This window comes from Taurulus bubalis, assembly GCF_910589615.1.
Source record: "Taurulus bubalis genome assembly, chromosome: 14".
Taxonomy (NCBI): domain Eukaryota; kingdom Metazoa; phylum Chordata; class Actinopteri; order Perciformes; family Cottidae; genus Taurulus; species Taurulus bubalis.
In genome coordinates this window covers 19,352,768-19,374,913 of record NC_136602.1, presented here as the reverse complement: position 1 = coordinate 19,374,913, position 22,146 = coordinate 19,352,768, and the positions used below count along the sequence as shown (strand labels likewise).

General features: G+C 46.5%; 1 protein-coding gene across 3 annotated transcripts in view; it reads left to right on the top strand.

Annotated features, from left to right (window-relative positions):
- fgfr2 (fibroblast growth factor receptor 2) overlaps positions 1-20,552 on the top strand; it is a 36,868-nt gene extending 16,316 nt beyond the window's left edge. For 2 of the 3 annotated variants that reach the window (XM_079229750.1, XM_079229748.1), the window contains 13 exons: positions 710-833; positions 4,488-4,678; positions 4,997-5,135; positions 7,783-7,976; positions 8,711-8,850; positions 11,046-11,167; positions 12,023-12,133; positions 12,805-13,016; positions 13,690-13,812; positions 14,881-14,951; positions 17,526-17,663; positions 18,276-18,381; positions 19,810-20,552. In XM_079229750.1, coding sequence (XP_079085876.1) covers positions 710-833; positions 4,488-4,678; positions 4,997-5,135; positions 7,783-7,976; positions 8,711-8,850; positions 11,046-11,167; positions 12,023-12,133; positions 12,805-13,016; positions 13,690-13,812; positions 14,881-14,951; positions 17,526-17,663; positions 18,276-18,381; positions 19,810-19,974 — 1,836 coding nt within the window. In that variant the 3' untranslated portion in view covers positions 19,975-20,552. The remainder of the gene's footprint in view (positions 1-709; positions 834-4,487; positions 4,679-4,996; positions 5,136-7,782; positions 7,977-8,710; positions 8,851-11,045; positions 11,168-12,022; positions 12,134-12,804; positions 13,017-13,689; positions 13,813-14,880; positions 14,952-17,525; positions 17,664-18,275; positions 18,382-19,809) is intronic. The other variant, XM_079229749.1, reaches the window with a different exon arrangement.
- Positions 20,553-22,146: the final 1,594 nt, after the last annotated feature.

Genomic DNA, 22,146 nt, shown 5'->3' with positions numbered 1-22,146 from the left:
TGCCAGAGCCACACTGATATAGTAGGATAACAGCTAAATCAGACAGTTGTGAAATTAACTCACTGGAAGAGCCAGTGATGCTGAACCAGTCTGAGGTTCCTGGTTAATGACTGACGCCTCATGAGGAAGCACGTCTCCCTGCCAGGAAAGTTTAGCAGCAGATTATGTTGATGTATCCGCTAATGTTGCGTCCCTTTCGGCACACTCATTACATCGTGACAAAAAAACGGCCCCGACGTGACAGAAATGATACAGTCGGGCTGTCGGAGACACTGCGGGCAGCTCGTTCTCTTCTTTTTGTCAACAAATGTTGGTCAAAAGCTGTACCTGAGCCAAGCCCTGTGGCATAATCTCTCCATTGTGTGAAATGTGGGCCTGTACAAGCAGCAGCCACAGTCTCTCCTCAGCACTATTATTAGCTCACACCTGTGGATTCCACACGGGGTAAAACCTTTTTTTTTATATTACTGTGTGCTTGAAACTGCTTCGGGTGGAGTTTACCTGGTGGAATCACCAGCCTCTAAATAGTTTTCCAGCTCTTGTCTTTCACTCTTCCGACCAAATCCCCTCTGTCATTTCCTAATTTCATCCTTCTCATTTAGCGCCAGCTCTTTCGGTCTGTTAATGTCTCCGTATGCGTGTGTGTGTTTATTAGCGGACGTATCAATGACTGTCTGTGTAACAAGAAACCCCTGCTTCTCATTCCCAGGTGCGTAGCCAGCACTGGACCCTGATCATGGAGAGCGTGGTGCCGTCGGACAAGGGCAACTACACCTGTCTGGTGGAGAATGAGTTTGGAGGCATCAACCACACCTACACCCTGGATGTAGTGGGTCAGTACCCTCAGGCTCAGACTGCACCTGTGAGGCCAATGGAGGCAGAGAGTGTGTGTGTGTGTGTGTGTGTGTGTGTGTGTGTGTGTGTGTGTGTGTGTGTGTGTGTGTGTGTGTGTGTGTGTGTGTGTGTGTGTAGGCAAGCGGAAAGAGTTCTCACGGTGAGAATAGTGTGTGCTGTTTGATGGCCCAGGTGCACCCTGGACGCAGGTGCAGGTCGAGTGTGTGGGAACTGCAGATGTAGTTAATGTAGTTTCCCGGTCATTTAATTTGGGTTATTATATTATTTATTATTTTATTAATTTGGGCAAATCCTACATTCATTATGGAATTATGTGGTAATGGTCTAATTACATTATACGTATGAGGCAGCCTTCACCAACGTGGTGGCTGTTTTCAGGTCACCCGGGCAGGCTAAATCATTGTTTCTCAAAAAGAAAGAAAAAACACAATTTCCAATGATTGGAGCGCCACAAAACAAACTCTCTGCATGGCTGAATACCACAAGAGGTGTGTGGAAAGAGAGATACTTGTGTGATTTGGATAAACTGACCCTGGCTGAGGTATGATGGGGACTTCAACCGGTTGCGGGTGACGGTTTAGTGTCACTCTGCGAGGACACAGCTTGCTGACTCAGTCAACCCCTCGCTCTGACCTTTGGAGCGCAGAAAGCAAAGAGTGTTTTTCTGCTCAGTTTGCAGAATCAATAGGCAAGCGGGGACAACAAGGGGAGTGGGATAAAGATAGATCAATGAGTAAGAGCGCCTGGCAACTCTCCTTTTGGCCTCACTTAAATCACAATACAAACAATCAAACGTTTATCTGACCCAGTTATTCTTCTAAAGGCCGCTCAATAAATCCCAGGTAGCTCCGACAGACACGGAGCTGCAGCGGTTTGATTCACAAAAGGGCGTTTAGGTGCCACATGTCTGTGTCTGCATGTAGAATTATTCCCCCACATTGTTTTGAGCAGACCTGCTGTAATGACACACTTCTGTTTCGATAAGCGTCTCCATGGTAATAACTCGGATTATTTTCATTATATCAGATGGAGATTGATTACCTGAAGGTTTTCGCACAATGAGCGCATATACCTTTTCATTGCCATTCTGTTGCTAGGGCAACAGCTGAGAACCAAGTTTACTCCCCGTCGCGTCCTTCAGTAACAAACATGGCGACGTTGCATGTCACGTTTAAAAGGGTCTTTAGGTACACATGAAGGCCCGCACACGCACACACATGTCCTCCCCAACTGCGGCCCCCTGCTCTGCCCCCTCTGCAGTTAGCGAAAGCTCTCCTTCAGACTGCATATTTCAGTTTTTTGTTCCGTTTTATTGCCGAGCAGTAAACCCCCTCCACGTCTGTCTCCGCAGCCACTGCCCCCTGCAACCTCTTGCTTCATTTTCCTCCATTACAGTGGGGTGGGCCGAGGGAGCGGAGGGGGAGACAGAGAAAAGGAGGGGAAACAGAGACAGAAAAGGCTCTTCGTATCACCCTTTTTTTTGTTTCGCCCAAATGACCTGCAGGATCAGCTATTAAAACCAAGAGGAACCGGTTCAAACTGGTCTCTGGACAAAGGGCCGAGCAGACACACATGATGAGTAGACAAACGAGGAGTCAAAGCACGGCGCCTCTTTCAATCAGAACTGTGGCACCCCAGTGGCCATGCGGCACTTTGTCTGGTCGCCCCATGCCATCCTGTGCCACGCCGCTCTCTCTTCCTGTGCCTCTACCCCACCCTGACCCTTAGGGCCCTGTGTGCCAAGCCGCCAGGTTACCCAGAGTTCAGCGGTCTCGCATGGGACGCCATGGAATGCCCCTGGTTCGTCTCCTCACGCTTCTTTCGGCCTCTATCCCACCGCCGCTGCCATCAAATTTCTCCACTAATGACTTAATTGATAAATGGATTCAGTTTTGAAACGGGTCACTACATGTGGGTCACAGCAAAACATGAAAAAGCACCGCAGCAGGCTCGTCTCTGTCATTCGATTTCATTACAAGTCCTTCATTCAAAATCAACAAACTTCCTTAAAGTACGAAAGAAAAAGTACCCATTCTGCAGTAAAATGTCCCGAGACTTGTTCTGCATGACGTAATGTGATTGTTAATACTGATGACATCAATGGGTAGGCATTTGTGTAGCTGCTTGAGGTGGAGCTAGACTTAATAACATAATATTCAGATAGTTACTTTAGTTTAATGGTTCCCAACCGAGTGGTCGGCCAAAGGTTCACAAGATACATCTCAGGGGTCGTGAGATGATTAATGGGCGACAGAAGAAAAAACAAAGTTCTGAAACATGAATCTGTTTTCAGTTTTTGGAGTTTTCTCTAATATTTGCTTTTTGGTGAAAAATTGGATGACTTGACCTCTTTGAGCGATGAGGTTATTGAAACCATCTGAGATGTTTCAAGGAGCCACACAGCAACAAGATTGGGAACTAGTTGTAGTACTTACATACATAATGCAGAGTATTCAAATCCTTCTTCTACTATTCATTTTCTCGTCATCCTTCATGTCATTCTTTTTGTGTGAGGTCAATGGGCCATAGAGGAGCTTCTCTGACCACACACATGCACACATACAATATTCCTTTTTCTAATTTAAGCGAGAATTGCTCCACAAACTTTTATTGTTTTGCGGTTTCTCCATATTCATGATGTGGCCTGCTTTATCGCACTACACACCCATCTGGTCTGAGGTGTCGGCCACGCAGCTCTAAATGCTCCAGCTAACACTTGGATCAGCGAGAATGAATGGCTCGTGTCCACATACATCTTTCTGTATTACTCTTTTTTTGGCTGTCTATATCATGCCTGAAAGTATTCTGATTGGTCGTCTTGACAAAAATTAGGCGACAAACTGATTTCAAATCGATCATCTCTCTCTGTTTCGGGAAAGATGGAGAGGGTGAGGAGATGGAGATGGAGGAGGACGGGGAGGAGAGAAAAGGGGAGTGGGGGGGAAACAATAAACAAGATGAACCCTAGGAATGTGCAGGTATTGAGGAGGGAGATGGGGACGGGGGAGGGAGGGGTGGGAATCGTCTGATCTGACAGATTTCAGAAAGATGGAGCAGGCGGACAGGCAAACATATGGAAGAAGTCTCTGCCTCATAGTTTCTGCACTCTCCATCTGTTGATCCCTTGCCTTTCCCTCACTCATCCCGCTAATTCACTCTCCCTTTTTTTAGCACTCCTTCTTAAACCCAGCCTCACCCTCTGACCACACCCCCCCTCCCCCGATCCACCCCCGACCTCATACACACACACAGACAAATGCACTGCACCTACCTTGAGGCTTTGTTTTGGAAAGGCAATGCAGCGCCCCAGGCTTAGTGATGTCATTCTGTGTGTATGTGTGTGGCGGTAGCGGGTGGTTGCTGTCAGTGTGGGGGTTGTTGGGCTCCTCAGTTTGGTTGTGAGGGCCGGGGGTAGGCTTTGAAAGGGGGCATTGTTCAACAGGTCTCGCTCTGTTTAGATCTGCAGGCCAAATGTTTGCTTGTAAAAGAATGCAGATAGCGGGAGATGGGAGATGGGATATGGGGGGCTATGAAGGTGTTTCTCATTTTTGAGGCCCCTCCCCGTTGGTCGACACATCCATTTACGTGATGAACCGGCCTCCTGTAGGTAATACTTCCCTCCCTCGCAACAGAACGGTCCCCTCACCGGCCCATTCTCCAGGCCGGTCTACCGGCCAACATCACGGTTCACGTTGGGGAGGACGCCCGCTTCGTCTGCAAGGTCTACAGCGACGCCCAACCTCATATCCAGTGGCTGAAACACATGAGCTGGAACGGCAGTCGCAACGGCCCCGACGGAAACCCTTACGTCAAAGTGTTAAAGGTACATTGCTGCGGTTCCTCCTTTAGATTTGATTGTCATGGTTACAGTCCTTCCTTCTTTCTTTTTGTTTTTGTTTCTCTCTTGGTTTTCTGTTAGCGGTTGGAGGTGTAACATTAAGGAACTGATGATTACATTCCCCCCTTATTGATCTGATAGGTCTCTTCCATGCTGGCTCTTGGTGGTGATTCCTGCTCTCTCCTCTGTCCTGCACATTGAGATAGTCACGATGTTTGCTCGTCTGTTTAATTCATTCAACGTATTTGTCTGTTTTCCAAAGTTCTAAGTGAGTGTGTGTGTGTGTGTGTGTGTGGATTGCAGCGTTCAGGCATTAACAGCTCCGACGTGGAGATGCTCACCCTCACCAACGTGACGGAGAAAGATGCCGGGGAGTATATCTGTAAAGTCTCCAATTATATAGGCGAGGCCAGCCAGTCGGGCTGGCTGACTGTCATCCCAGGTAACCCTCGAGACCTGACCCCAACCTACCCTCCTCTCTCTCCCCGGTGTGGTTTCCTGGGCTTCGTTCCTGACCTGCTGTGCTGTGCTGGTCCTGCTGGTGGACTCTCGGTGGTCCTGGGGCTCACAGACCTTCTCTCCCCCTAATGTTCGACCCTTGTGTTTCAGCTGCCGAGACTAGCGCAGCCATGGAAGCACTGGTCGGACCTGCATACCTAGACACAGCTGGCATCTCACTTTGCCTTCCCTTACATTCTGTCTCTTTCTCTCTCATGCAAGCTGTGTCAAGATGGTGTATGTGTTGCAGTCCAGTGCTCTCCATGCTCTCTGTGTTTGTTGGTGCATGTGTCCGGTCCAATGAGTGGATTAGACTGGCTTCTGTTAGCAGGTTCTGTTGGTGACGGGAACCTTTTGGTTTTTATTCTTTATTTTTGGTTTATTGGTTTTCATGTTTTGGTGGCATACTGGGCTCTATCTGTGTTTATGAAACGTCCTCCCCCTCTTCTTCCTCCTCCTCCTCCTCACCCCTTGGTAACTCCCAACATCCTTTGCTCTAGATTGGACCTCAACGAAAGACGCCATCCAGCTCCTCTTATTTCTCTCTTGGTGTTTTGGGTCTCATATTTTTTTCTCTCTTTCTCTCTCTCTCTCTGTTCTCCCCCCACCCCGTCTTTCTCTGTGACCTGTCCTCCTCTTTTCTGCTTTCCCCACCCCCCCTCCCGTTTCCTCTTCCTCCTCTTCTCCTTCCCACCAGACCGCAGGTGTTAACACCACAGATAAGGAGATAGAAGTTCTCAACTTGCCCAATGTAACATTTGAAGATGCTGGGGAGTTTACGTGCTTGGCGGGTAATTCTATTGGGATCTCCTTTCACACTGCTTGGTTGACGGTGCTTCCAGGTATATACACTCGTCTACTGTCCACTCTTTTCTTTCTCTCAGGCTTGTTTAAAACATTTGGAATATGTCATTTCAATGACCTCTGTGGAAGGCAAGTCCTCCCCCTGGAGTCTCGAGGCACACGGCTCAAATATTAGTTTACTGCTAGGAACCAGCCCAGTCAACATTCCAAGACGATGTAACGTAAGAGCAGGGAGCATATATTCTAGAATATAATCGAGATTGGCGAGCTGTTGAAAGCTTAGAGCAGATAACGGGGTAGTTTGCAGACGACTTATTATAACTCTGAGACGGAAGTGGAGCTCCCAGAGCAGCTCAAGTGTCTCCGGACTCCAAAAGGAGGGGAGGGTTTGCCGCCCGCCTTCTCTTTTCCTTCTGTTACATCTCTCTCCTGCACCTTGGGAAAAGTCTTTCGGTGCCACATTTTGGTTCTGAGTGTGCATGTCAAATACAGCATTTTCTCCACCCCTTTCCCTGACTCTGATAATTGGCTTCTTTTAAGATCCTTATTTCAGTTTTGGAATAAAGATCGAAAGGTAAAGCTTAACACTCGCTTCAAGTTGGCTTGCCTTTCTCAATTATCAGAGTCAAACCTCTCTGCTTCTACACAGTGAATAACTCACGCATGTGAATGTTCGTCCATTTGTGTGCTCTCATTTATCCCCTCGTTTTATCCTATTTTTGTGCGTTGCTGTATGTCTGGCCTGTAATTATGCATACCAAAGGATCAAATACATACAACTTTGTGTCAGCATCCGCGGGAGTTCACTCCAGGCTCAACAGACAAAATGTCTCCGCTCAAGTTCTAATCCAAAGTAGTGTGGGCATCAAATAAGATCGATGAGAGTAGTATGCTGTCTGCAGCCCGCAACAGACAACCGGAATCAGCTCTCCCTTAACGTCGTAAGCAGACGATAGTTTAGTTTCGTCTGTAAACAATACAGCGTAATGATCACAGGCGAGCCATTTCCTCTGGGAGCAATATGTAATTTTTATTGCCCTTGATGTGCTCTATCTGCACTGATGGCGCCTTTAAGGCGGTGGCTTCTGTCTGTGCGCTGTGGGCTTTTCGGTCGTGGTAAAAAAGATGTAGCTTCACCTACTGCTGTCTGCTTGGGTTGCTGTGCCGCACAATAGTCTTGTTTGTGGTCGGGAGGGTTTATGCCTTACGGAGCAGTACATGTCTATAACACACACACACACACACACACACACACACACACACACAAACTTAGTCCATTTCCTCGACAGGAAGTTCAGGCCACATACAGCCACGAAGGACACCGCTCTCCCTTGTTTGCGATCCGAAGTGAAGCGTGGATAGTTCCGGCGTCCGTGGGTGTGTGTTTGCGTTTGTGCTCGCGTGTCTCCAACATTAGCACAGAATGCAGGCATACGCAGGCCTGGTTGTACTGGCTGAGTCAAGATATATAATCCGTTAAGCCTTTTAGGTTAAGAAAAAAGAAAAAAGGAGTGCTGTCGTGGGAAGAAGAGCGAGAGAAGAGTTACAAAATCATTTCTGTTTAGTTTGCCTGCCGAAGGAGCTTACATTTATGCATGAGTCACCTCCGAAGCATTTGTCTCTGTGTTTGCCTGTCTGATACCCATGTGTGTCTATTCAAATGGGGATCGTACCTGTCTGTCACCCATATGTGTGTGTGATGTGTGTGTGAGTGATCAGTGAGAGTCTTCCATTCACTGTCTACCCCTGACCTCCGTCTCACTCCTCACCCTTTATTTTACCCTCAGCACTCGAGAAATCTCCAGGGCCCCTTTCTCCAGACTATGTGGAGATCGCAATATACTGCGCAGGCGTCTTCCTCATCGCCTGCATGGTGGGCATTGTGGTGATTTGCCGCATGAGGAACACTGCAAAGAAACCCGACTTTGGGGGCCAACCGCCGGTCCACAAACTCACCAAGCAGATCCCTCTGCGGCGCCAGGTAACAGAAAGTAGATAAAGAGTTCTAAAGGCATTTAACACCCCTAGAGGAGAAAAACACACATTGCAGAAATACTATGTCAGGCTACAAACTCTCGATAATTTCCATAAATAGATAGGAGGCAATGGTTGCATAGTCGATAAAAATAAAAAATGAAAATACTTCGATTTTGTAGACAATTAATATATGCTGTGGTGGCATTTTAAACAATCCACCTCACGTAGAGGGCATGCATTTATGAGCAAGTTAGCACTGCTGCCCGATACTGCAACCAACGTTTTTTTTGTCTGTGTGAGCCATGCTTTTCCCTCAAGGGAAACCAAAAGGTATGTACCAAAAAGTACAAAAAGTATTGGATTACATTCTGCGGAGAGCCTGATTCCTGTGTCAAGGTAAGGTTAGCATATAGGAGAGCGGAGAGATGAACCCCGAGGACAACGGCGAGGCTGAAGGATCCACACGCATTCATCAAAATTACTGTTGTCGCTCTCTTCTTAATGATCCATGAAATATAGTCTCTGGCCTAGAGATAGATTCTACTGTAATGTTAAAGCGTTAACTGAGGAAATTTAAAATGTATTCATATTAACCAACGTACCTTGTAATTTCAATATAAGTACGACAGTCTATCACGCATATGCACATCAACTCAGACTCCTCTAGTGATGCCTTAGAGCTTTAGCCGACCTATGAACCCAGACTCCGGTGATCAGCCAATCTCTCCCCTCCTCTAGGTGTCGGCAGACTCCAGCTCCTCCATGAACTCCAGTACGCCGTTGGTACGCATCACGACGCGGCGGAGCTCGGCGCACGACGACCCAATCCCTGAGTATGACCTTCCCGAGGATCCGCGCTGGGAGTTTTCCCGAGACAGGTGAGGGCCGTCCGTTCCTCATGCACACAATTGCTTGCTGCCTCGTCCACTTGTTTGGCATCAGAAACAAGTGAAACTATGTGGCAGACTATTGTGATTCTGCTGGTTTTCAGTGCTCATGCAGATTGATGTGTTGCATGGAAAATAGTCATTATGACCCAACCCTAATTACAAGTTTTTACCATTTTACAAAAATGCTAAATACATAATTATGTAAATCTGACTCCTGCATAAATCATTAAAAAGACTTTAAATGAGGCTCTGCTATGCAACACCACTTTTATCTAAAAGGGCTATATTCGTAATAACACTGTTTGCATAACAACTTTCAGCTCTACACCCTGAGCCATTGTCCTCAATGCCAACTCAACTACCTTTGGCTAACAGTAGCTGATTACTCCAAGATTACTAAATACAGCACATCTGTCTGATTGTATCTGGGCTACTGAATGATCAGATAATCACTGTTCTAGGTGAGGAGTGTCATTAACACCGATAGACAGCAGGCAATAACGACTAACTGCTGAATAGCGGTTGTGGTGTCTGAGATAAAGGCTGCTGGTTCATCTGTTGCCGCTGTAGTAAAAATGACCTGAACTTGGCAGCGTGCATCGTGCCTCATCTTTACAAGTGCTGCCGCGTCACACTCTCACTCACACACAGTCGCACACATGCTTCTGATGGTGAGTAAAGGAACGGTGCTAATTACTGGTTAGCACTCGCAGCTTTCATTAGCATGTTTGGGCGAGGAGCGTTTGCTCGGTTTCATTCCAGAGGAATTAGCACCGCCGAGGTTTCGATTTGTCACGGCTGCAGCGGCCGGTGATAAGCTTCAGTGTGGATTTAACAGGACAGTAAAGGTTAGAGTTCTTTAATACCCACTCGAGGCCTCTGGTTTTGAAAGAAAAAGGGAAAATCCCAAACGATAAATACGAAGGCCTGTTTTCTGTTGAAATGGTTGTAAAAAGGACTGCTTGGATCTAAAACTCTACCATCACGCATAAGTGAAAAAAAACATTCTAATAAACGCTCTTGTGCATGCAGAACGGCATTCTGGGGAAAAGGTTTAGATTTTAATTGATGAGCCCACCAAACGGGATGTTTTATCTCGGCTGAATAGATCTCTGTGTGCCTCTCTGTTTGGCTCTTTATTCCTCGCCTGTCATGCCAGCGCCTGAGGGATCATGTTGGGATTGCAGAACGCGGAGGAATGCTAACGTTTGCGGTTTGCGTGGAGGAAAAAATAACATTGATTATGTGTGGCTGGATGGACAGAATGGATGCCATTGAGCGTGGCCAGTGTGTGGACAGATAGAGGATTGTGTTACTACGGCAGGGCGCCGGGCCTCAGGCTCTAGGCTTTGCGGCATGCGGTGCGAGTGTTTACATAACCAGGACACTGGGCTTTAGGGGTGGGGCTACACCTGCCAATCAAACGCAAAAGCACCACGGTACACTGCTAGTTCAGGGTTCAGATGGTTGCTGAGGCTCTCATGGATAGTTGTGGAAGAGCGTGTGAGTGAGTGTAATTTCCTCACCATATGAATCCGAGTCACATAGTTGGACATAAAGTTTAACACACCAGCGATTGTGTCATGGCTTACAATAAAAAACGTGCTTAGATTTCCATCTGGTCTTGTAGTCAGGCCCACCAGTGTGGCAACACAAAGGCAGCATCCCATCCGTCACAGGCCAATGTGTCAGGGCTAGGCTAAACCCTGTGTAATGACTTGTAAAGAGTGTATATTGGAACATGCCAAGGCAGGGTAAACAGTTTAGAAATGAATGCCTCTCCCTGGCTTTATCAGGTGATTATCGTTGCCATGTCTGCCTTCAAGTTCCTATCTACTGCCCTGGCACGGGCTGCAGTCACCACGCCAATAAAGCACTCACACAGACACAATCTGATTGAAACAGAGAGAGCTGTCTAGTAAAAAAAAACAAAAATAAACACAGGGTGAGGTTGAGAAAATGGCTTGTTGCCTGGTTTAATTACCTCTCTAGCTCTATCTAACCTGTTTATTTCTGTACAGGGAGTGAATAAATGCCAGTCAGGTCAAGTCGATGAGTTTTTGTTTCAGCAGCTAAACTGTTTACTCTCTCTCTCTCTTCTCTCTCTCTTCTCTCTCTCTTCTCTCTCTTTCCTCTCTCTCTTCTCTCTCCCTCTCTCCATGTTTGCTTTCTGCTGGCTACAGGTTGACCCTGGGCAAGCCCCTAGGTGAAGGTTGCTTCGGCCAAGTTGTAATGGCAGAGGCCCTGGGCATCGACAAGGACAAAACCAAGGATGCCGTAACAGTTGCAGTCAAGATGCTGAAAGGTAAGCGGGTCTCTTGCCGCTGCACAATCACAGTGAGCTTGTAATGGTAAACGTCCTGCTTCAAATCCGAGCACAGGGATAAGACGCACACTGCTTCATTATGTCTTATGGGCAACCCGAGTACATTTTATGGTCGATTTATGCTCCAGTGAGGGTTCAGCAAAGGTGCGAGGCAGAGCCCGGGGCTGTTATTATTATTCATTATTGGTGGTTGCTGAGTGACGGCAAGAGGGAGGCGGGTTGTGTAGGTGAGGGTTAGGGGCGGTCACATACCTGACCCCAGAGCTGCAGCTGGCTGGAGCTCAGTCAGCACCCACACAAAGAGGCAAGTCACACTAGCAACACTGCTGTGATTAATGAAATCAGCAGGAGGGGGCCACTTTTTTATTTTTTTTATTTGGGGGGGGGGTTTAGATCAGGTACAGCAGCAGGCTATTGGCCATTGGACCAACCTCGACAATGATAATTTGCTCTCTATGACCAGGAATGCAGGCAATGCCATTCTGACCGTCTGGATACCTGTACTGGCTCAGTCGGCCCCATGAAAAAGGAGCCTGGGCAGCAGATAATGAATCGTGATTGAGCGTCTTTAATTCCTCCTCCTCATCTTTACCCCTGGCACTGAAAGGATGCCTCTGTAGTCTGCGTGAGGAGCTTCCCTCGCTGCAGTAACTTAAGCCCACATTGTCTGTCAGCTGCACTTAATCAGAAGCACCTATACAAAACAAGGTGTTGTCTCACGGGGCAGAAACCGGGTCAAAGGGTTAAAGGGTTAAAGGGAAGACGGGAGCACGCTGTTTTTGTTTTGCTGAGGTTTTCCCTGACAACCTTCCATCCTACTTCTTCTGATCTTAGATGACGCCACTGAGAAAGACCTGTCTGACCTGGTGTCAGAGATGGAAATGATGAAGATGATTGGCAAACATAAGAACATCATCAATCTTTTGGGGGCCTGTACACAAGACGGTGAGTAGGACACAACTCAAGAAGGGGGTTCACTTACAATATTGTATAAGTTGTTGGTATAGTAGTCTAGCCTTGTTCACTTTGTTACAATGCTGCACTTCAGGTTGCCACACACTTCAAACACATTTATAAAATGTTTCATCAGACCACATCAGACAGGTAGTGAAGGATAAAGGTGGCGGCAGCTAGAAGCCTTAGTATATGTCATCTGGCAAGATTGATTGGATGTGAAAAGTGGATGATGCGGAGCAAGCTAAAAATCTGTGGAGCCACGATGGCGTGAAAAATGAAAATAAATAATATGCAGTCCACTTGCAACTATGTCCCTTTTCCAGAGGTGGAAAGACGACTAGAACATTGTACTTAAGTAAAAATAACGTTACCTCAAAATATTAATGTAATGTACTTCATAAAAGTAGAAAGTAGGTCAGTTAAATTATGTAGTTAATTAGATAACATTTTTGTTTTTGAAATGTGCGTAAATGCTGGATTGCAACGTTGGACAGTTTGATTGGATGTTTTTGATTCTTTATGTTTTTTTAACAGAAATGTATAAAATGTAATGTCTTTACATTCAAACGAGAGGTGCCTCTTCTGTATGTAGTGACTAATGATCTCTGAATGTGGTTCAGTATCACTTTCCCTTATTGATGGGATACCTGTATGCTCAGTTGGTCGTTTCTCCGCTGCAGGTCCCCTCTATGTGATAGTGGAGTACGCCTCCAAAGGAAACCTGAGGGAGTACCTCAGAGCCCGCCGGCCCCCCGGCATGGAGTACTCCTATGACATCACCCGTGTCTCAGATGAACAACTTACGTTCAAAGATCTGGTCTCCTGCACTTATCAGGTGGCACGGGGCATGGAGTACCTAGCATCACAGAAGGTAAGGACGGACACACAAACACACGTACACACAAACAAACACACAAAATATCCTGTTCTCACATCGGTCCCCTGCTGGCTGCCTAACAGACCTCAGTGCCAGCACACAGAGCTTTTACGTAGGAAGCCTGCATGTGCGTCACTGTGGGAATGTTGTCTCCTAAAAACACGTCTCTGACCCCCTGCCCAAATCCCTGCATTGTCTCTCACTCAACCACAAAAGCCCCTCTGTGTAGAAGAACTTCGAGGTTTCTCACAATGGGGGTACGGCCATGTTGGCCAAACGCAGCCTCACGCTCCCTCTCACTGTTGGAATGTGACAGAGCGTACTGTCTCTCACGCACACACTCACAGACAAGCGCGCGCACACACACACACACACACACACACACGCGTGCAGGCTTGCACATGCGTGCTGATGCACAGAAACGACTTCGACCATATATGTGCTTAACTATGCGAAGAATCCGTACTTATCCAGACACGCTCATGCCAGTGCAGTCATCATGGCGTCATGTTATGCAGTCAAGTGCTACCTCTGTGCACGAGATCTCTGGGCGATTACATGCACCACAAACATCTGAACACCGTTCTAAATTAAGTATACACCTGTTTCACTTGTTCCACTCTGTGACCTCCCCTCTCATATCTCACTCTCTCTCTCTTTATTCCAGTGTATACACAGAGACCTGGCGGCCAGGAACGTCCTGGTCACAGAGAGCAACTTCATGAAGATCGCTGACTTCGGCCTGGCCAGGGACGTCCACAACATCGACTACTACAAAAAGACGACCAACGTGAGTCCTCGACCCGCGATACACGCGCTGAGGGAGTAGAGCCGCAGTGTGAGATTAGTCCACTGGTCTCTCTGTTTTCTCTAATTCCCTCATCTTTCTATTCCACTCTTCCCCTCGGCTGGTGTCTTGGCAGAAGCTGCAGGTTCCCAGGCAGCCTGTGAATGTAGTGCTTCTGGAGACTCTGCCTTGTTTATCCCTCAGTCTCTTGTTCCTTTAGTTCCATAGACACTTATACAATTAGCCAGAAAAAGAGAGACAGAGCGAGAGGGAGAGGCTTAAACATAATTGACATTTCCATAGTGGCCCAGTGGTGTCTTTCTTTCCCACCGCAGAGCAGCACTGCCTGCACATCCTCATTTAGTATGCATGGGTGGCTTTTCATCGCATGCAGAGAACTAGCTGACAGCAACAACAACAACAATATGCGATGATGTCGATGGTAATGATGATTAGGACAATGACAGCAGCGGCAATGATGATCACTTGCGTTAAACTAATCTAGACAGAGCGTCGTTGTCGAGACACGTTTCTTTTATTTCTGTTTCTTTAGTCCTGTCTTCATCTAATGAATGAAGGATCTTGATTATATATATTTTTTATATATGTTTTAGTTGCTCACCATTTGTCCTGCATATTTTTGTTGAAGTGAGCTTAGTATTTAGGAGCTAGGAGGACTTATTTAGGTATTATCCCTCCATTTAGTAATTTGGAGTGTCTGATGAGATTATTCTTGCTGTTAGTCTACCACACAGATATTGACCAAGGTCGCCTTGTCAGCAATGCTTAGCTTCCCAGCCAGTGTTTTAATGTCACACAGAGATACACTCTCCTTTATCTGTGACCCTGTTTATCAGCTCTATTGCTGTAACAATGTAAACGTTCCTCTGGGAAATCCTCCCCCCAGACATCCGTCTAGTGCCTTATTCCCCCGGCTGCTTTCACGTATCGGTCTTTCCAGGAGTAATGAGATCAGCAAATGAATTCAAACATCAGGCAAGAAATGTAGATATCCGGGGGCTGGGTTGTGTGTAGATTTTTGTTTGACCTTACATCTGTTTGTGTCCTCAGGGTCGCCTCCCGGTGAAATGGATGGCTCCAGAGGCGCTGTTCGACCGGGTCTACACACACCAGAGTGACGTGTAAGTATTCAAGTATCGTGCGTTTGTGTGTCCCACAACCACAATTACATGATAGAAAATCCATTTACACACACCGCTGATGCAAATAAACCTTCTCATACAGTAAAGCACACTTATCACTGCTGTTTTCAAGATTTCATTGCGTTTGGCTGAGGCCTGCAGTCAGACTCGGGGCTCGTTTCTCTGGGGGTGGGTGAGGTGTTTTGGTGCAGCACTGGTGAATGTTAGGTGGGGGTTGCCTATAGGGGGCCAGCACTGGCCAGTCTGTGGCAAAAGTGAGGATTTCACGCTAGACTTGTAGCCAATGCCGTGTTACTAATCTGACCGGCTTCAAAGGGCCCCGCAAGGAGCCCCGAGCCCACCAGAGCCTCCTCCCCCGCCGACTCACCCCTCGCTCCTCCGGCTCGGCTCGGAAGTCTCCCCTCCCGTTGGGCCTCCGCACATGTCTAAGCGCAACAATGCCGCGGCCCTCCAGTGCGGGCCTCATCCTCCCTACGCCCTCCTCCTTCAACCCCCTGCCGTCCCCTCCTCACGCTCCTCCACTCATTCTGTTCAACACTTTGAACATGTGGCTCATCGTTTTGGAGCCGTTCCATGATCAAAATAATCCCCCCCTCCTCCTCCTTTCGCCCTGCCGTTCTTATTTTCATTCATCTGGTATGTGAATTGCTGACCCGTCTCTGTCTCTCTCTCTTTTTTTCAAGTCAAGAGCACTCATTCTAAAAACAGAACAAAGGGAGAGCGTCCCTCTCTTTTTGGTGTTTGAGTCTTACGCGTCCTGACAGCGTTGTTTGAAGTTTCTGCTCCAGACACCGGCGGCAGAAAGCGTATGTGGCAATTAGATAAATGCCTTGCATGCTGACCCCTGGTGAAGAAGATTATGTGTGTGTGTGTCTATGAGTCACACAGCAGTAGCACACTAAACATAGCGCTCATCCAGTTAAGCACTCGGGATAGAGGATCTCGCTACTGTCCGTGTTTGTGTGCGCACGTGCACATCATGCCCTTCATGTTCCACGGCGCGGCATCAATCAATAACCTGGGGGAGTACAGACATGAACTGCCGACTGTGGTCCTTTCTATCAGCTCGCTGCTAATTACGTTTCATCACTCACTTTTAGTAATTGGCTTTTTCACATAGCGCATGAAGGCAGGAGGGAGGAGGAGGAGAGACGTCGGGGAGGCGGAGGGCGGTGGGCTCGCGCTCAAACGTCACCAGAAGCATGGGCGATCCATACATGACATCAGATTAAATGAATACATGAATCCCAATGAAAATTGCCGCTTGCTGTTTTGACAAATGGGCCCGGGGGACTTGGCTCTGGCTGGCTGAGGTAGAGGGAAAGAGTCGTGGCTCAAGCCCAGAGAGACGGACTCACGGCCAGGCATAGTGGAGACGCCCGCTCTCCAAGTAAAGCGGAGACGAGCAAATGAAAAAATTGTTTATAGCGCTTGCTCCTACGCCGCGTTTCCCAGCCTTGAATCATCACACTAGGATCAGATCCTCTGATGCATGTACATCATGTATTGACGGGTGTTCTGACATTTGTATTCATGTTGCTTTCTTTCGATATCGAGAACGTACGACCTAAGTGCTTGAGATGTGAATGTAATGAGATTTGAATACGCCTCCGGAATACAGAGTCACTTTTATACTGAACGGTAGTTTATGCATCTCGTCGGCTGGAATACACAAGTGCTCTCTTGTAAGGCCAGATGCCGGGTCAGTTAAAGTGACCCGGAGCACGTCGGCTTTGCGTGTTTCTTTGCCGAGTCAAGGTTGGTTGCAGGCCAGAGCAAAAGCTTGACAAGCACTGACAGATGGTTACAAAGTAGCATGGAAAGGAGAGATGAGTGTGTCAACAAGTGAAGAGATACAACGCAGTGATAAAGGAGGGAACAAACCCAGGGCTGGTTGTGTAAACAGATGGAGAAGCTGATAAACGCCCCGACCTGCTTGTCCATGCCTACTTATCCTGGTTGGGCCACTAGCGTGTCCTGTGGCTGCCCGAATGCGTACCCGCAGATTAGCGCTTGTGAGCGTGTGATAATACGGCCTTTGTGTGGACATGAATGCAGCATGCTGTCAGCGCAAGAATGCTTCATCTAAAAAACAATGTGGATTCACACTGTCTAACATATACATGGAGCGCTCGCTGATATTTAACAACCAGGACGCGAAGGATGAGGAAGTAGTTAATAGTTAAGAGTTACCGGCCATCTCCGGGACTCTCCCTCCTGTTTTGTCGGCCGTGGGTGGTCCCCTGTTTGTTTTGGTGTGGTGTGACCGGACAATGCCAGCCTGTGTGAGCGGCCAGCCGGGCACAAAAGCCATCATTGAGATCAGTGCCAGAGTGGCACTAGGAGCGGATTCGCGCCACAAGCCACCGGATGGCAGAAAGAAGGCATTGACACCACCGCGGTCACACTGTCAAAGTTTGTTTCCAATCTTTGGCCAAGTGACTCTATGTAAATGATCTGGAGGTTAAATGAAAGTGGCTCATGTGGCCTAATGTTATTTAAAGTGTCATATTATATTCTTAATGTATGCCGTGTGTTCTTCTGTCTTCTCAGCTGGTCATTTGGGGTGCTGATGTGGGAGATCTTCACCCTCGGGGGCTCCCCTTACCCTGGCATCCCTGTTGAAGAGCTTTTCAAGTTGCTCAAAGAGGGACATCGCATGGACATGCCTGGCAACTGCACCAACGAGCTGTAAGAGTCGTTTTCTCCCAAAATTGACATCCCCACTGTCACCCGAACACACACTGGCCCTTACACCCAGACTCTAATGCCACCCCAGTCTCCATCAGATCCATGACTCCGGGCCTCTGTGTCCACTCTGTCGGGCCTCTGCACAGCTGTGACTGGCTGCTATCAGTGTCCTCATTCACAATTAGTCCTCAGCGGTCAATGGCACCGCTCTGCCACGGTGCCACACGAGAGTGGATGAGAACAAAATACAGACACAATGGAAATGAAAGAGACATACACACACACATTATAGTATTCAGACAAATCCTAAAACACTGCGAGGCATGTTTGTGATCAGCAGCAGGACATCAATATGTCACTGTTATTGATGGCAGACCAAAATACATTTAAAAATGAGTTGGCTTTTAGAGAACACCTGCTGTTTTGTCCAGAGGCATAAATCATTCAGCCAGTGAATGTAGAAACTTGAATACGAGGAAGATAAGTGGCACAGCTTGAGTTTGGACAGGCTAAGTAATGTCTGCAACACTTCCCTGAATGACTCAGTTCTCGCGTCCTTAATCCGCTCTTCTCTTTGAGTAAACAGGGACTGTTTGTTTTTTTCTCTCTCAGGTACATGATGATGAAAGACTGCTGGCATGCCATCTCATCCCACAGACCTACCTTCAAGCAGCTAGTAGAGGATCTGGATCGCATCCTTTCCCTCAACACCAACGAGGTGAGTGCAGCTCTCTCATTGCTCCTCACAGGCGATCTTATTCCATAAAGTTCCTGGATTCAGGGTGGTCAGAAACCATGTTACACATACCTTCACTTTTCCTGGCAAGTAGGAGTCCGGTAATTCATAACAATGAAGCTGTAAAATATGATACATTCCAACACACAATAACATGTTTCTCAGTCCAAACTAAATCATGCTTGTGCCAGTGCATGCAGGGTTCAGCAGAATGTTGCTGAAAGCTTTTGGAGCATTAGCAGCCACGTCTCTGACAAAAGGCCTTCATGGTGACCGAAAAAAATGGCCGGATGATTTGATCCAGGCCCAACATGGCCGCTACGGCCCAGTGAAGTTGCCCAATCATCACATTCATGCCTCGCTCCTTACATCGGCCGGCGGTTCTTTCCATCCCCCTTCCTGTCTCGTGTGATATCCGAGTGCAGACCTGAAAAGAGCTCGTCGATGGAAAGCTGTCAAGACTCGTCTGCTCTTGGAGCTGGAGCTTCATGAATTCATGCCAAAAAAAGCTTGAGTTTGAACTTTTGAAATGTAATAAAGCGCCCTTTTCTTGCCTTTTTTTCTTTCTTTCTCCCTCCTCCTTTCCCTCTGCCCCAAACCGCTGGCAGATGTGGAGGTCTTTAGTAATGTGAGCCTTCTTGTGTTGAGCTGGGAAAATGGAAGCCAGCGCTCATTTTCTAGAAAACCCCAAGAACTCTTCCTCCTCACAACTAGTCCCAATAACATCCATGAAAGACAAGCGGGAGGGAAAGAGAGACATGAAACAACCTCACAACACTGGGCCGAATCAAGAATTAATAACAGGATTTCTTGAGGTTTTTATTTTCCTTCATGGAGGGGGGGGCATTGCCAGCTTCTTGATTTTTTTTTCAGCCATCTCTCAATGTTTATGTTGGATGTTTCATATGTCAGGTTTGTTTGGACTGAACTGATGTGAAGGGATGCCGTAAAGGCTGGAGTGCCAGTTCCCTGGTCTCAACGTATCCTCTTTTCCCCGACCGCCCCGCCACATTAAACCACTTTGAAGTAGACCAAAACCCAGACTCGGTCGACCCTGCTGTCCTCATGCTCAAACATTCAATTTACTACCTATTATTCATGCAAATATTTTCATACAGTATCCGGTTTAAGATTATTTTTTCTGTTCCGTTTCATAAACCCTTCCAGGGTGATTTGGCATGCTTTAGATAAATATCACGATGAAGGTGATACTCTCTCACCCTCCTCTGGAAAGTCCCATGTTTTGCTGACTGGGTTCCAACACTATATTTATGTTCACTGGTTTTGCTGGAGGTCTTTTGCCTCTCCTCTTGCCTCTGTAGCGCCTTTTCCTTTTTGTAACATAGGAGCTTGTGTCCGAGTGTAAATTATCTCACCCAAGCCTCTCCTTTCCTGTGTCTGTGTCTCCAGGAGTATCTGGACCTGTGCGCCCCAGCAGAGCAGTATTCCCCCAGCTTCCCCGACACTCGCAGCTCCTGCTCCTCCGGTGACGACTCTGTGTTCAGCCACGACCCCTTACCGGACGAGCCCTGCCTCCCCAAGTACCAGCACATCAACGGCAACGTGAAAACATGAGCCCCGAGGCAACCCGTCTCCACCCCAGCTTGACTTGCCCCAGTCTTACCCGTCGACCTCCCAAAACACACGTAGCACAGACATCTTCTCCCAAATCCTCCCTCCCCATCACTCCTCTGGCTCCCGGTGGACTAATGGACCCAGAAGGGACTGGGCTGGTGGCAGCGCTGCTGTCACACACTCATACTGCCATGCACACACACTACACACATATGTGCTCACGCGAGGTCTTACAGGAGAGGACAGGGACCCTTCAGAAGCTGTTTTTTACTGACTGAATGAATTGATGTTCCCATGGGACCCTCCTCCTCCTCCTCCTCCTCCTCCTTCAACTCTGCCTTCATAAAAACACACAGACTTTTGCGTTTTGGTTCTCATGTTATAGGTTTCCTTTTTGTTGTTGTTACAATCGACGACGTTACTCATTGGGTGATCCCATTCCAGCGGCTGGCATTCCAAGACTGTTATTTGCTCCTGGAGGAATGTATGGACTGATGTGGACTCAAAAAAAAAAAAAAAACACAAGGGACTAGAAGAGGAAGACACATAGGAAAAGGACTGAGCTTCAACTAACAAAACAGAGGAATAGAAGGAGAGCACATATAGAAACTGCTCTTTTGTTTATTTTGTAATATTGATGCATTTCTTTTTCAGTTCTCTTGATAAAACCTGCCCAATTATCCTGGAGAGAAAAAATACACAGTATATTGTATAGTGCTGGGTATATTTGTAAATATATTCAAAATGTATAAATATATATTATATATTTACAATGAATTATTTTTTGTATGGACTCCGAAATAACCCCGACCCTCTCCACCGTATTTTGAGTCTGAGGCAGGTATTCTAACAGGTTATGTGTCCTTTATTTCTCTTCACACACAAACTCGAACACACAGACATGGATACACACTTTAATGTACACAAACACCTGTTTTACTCTCACTCAGTAACACAGTTGAGTATTGGCTTTCAGGGACTGAGGTAGCATGTTAATTTATTGACTTATGTTTTTTTGAAATGAATCAAAAAAGTCTGGAGAAAAACAACATGGCAGAAATGATGGCATTTAATGATGCTGATAATACATAAATAATACATTAAATTTATGGTAATTTAAAATGATCTTTCAGCAGTAACAGAAAAAAAGCTATTTTTAGTGGGGTTGAAAGATCCAGGTTTTGTAAGTTTTATATATATGAATGTGAATATTAAGTTAAATTTAAAACAACTGTACATTTTATAGTCAGCTAATCCCTTTCTTATGTAGCTGTTGATGCCATTTCTATCCAGTCATTTTACTCTTTCTAAGCTTGGCTTTAGGAAACAAGATTGATTCCTGGATATTTATATATGATTGACAGAAAAGGATTTTGGAAATGCCTACTAGCAATCTGCTCCCTCACTTAGACAAAATATAGACTCCAAATTGACTTGACAGAATTGAAAGCTGAAAAACAAAGTATTAAATCATTCAAGTGTTTTTTGTCTTTTTCTACTGGACCAACTTTAAGATGTTGTTTTGCAAGTGTTCATGCCACATTTGCAAAATAAAAGATGAAACAATTATATTATTGTCCTAATCTCTGACTTTTTCGGGTGTTGGAGTTTATTGGAGTTGTGCATTTTTTTAAGTGAGTGGCAGTGAATAGCAGAGATAATCAAAAGATAAAGCTGACTTTGTTTGTCTAAAGTGGAAGAATGTGTTATCATTAAAGTGCACATTCCTCCGAGCTAAATTTATTTTTCTTTGTGTCAGATATGGGCAGATATGATTTTGCTGTCATTACCAAGTACATGCCTTTTCTGAGAAAGTATTTGTCTTGTATTCTTTGATTCTTTACTTACTTTGTGAGAAAAGAGTTTGAAAAAGTGGATGACTGTAGGGGCCCGCGACTGTATCTCGGACTAGTTTACTCTCATATGACTGACACATTTTTACCTAAAAACACTCACACAGGCTTTAGGCAAAACTGCTAAGCTACGCACAAACGCAGAATAAATGGAATCAGTTTAGATCCTGAATTTATGCTCCTGGCCAAAGCCATTTTGTTAATGAACAGGGAACGCGTCATTGTCATGATAGTGTGTCTCTGTGTCCCGATCTGTCAGACTTTGATCAGACAAAGAGTCTTTGTTAGACTAATAGGTGCTCTGATTAGCTGATTGATT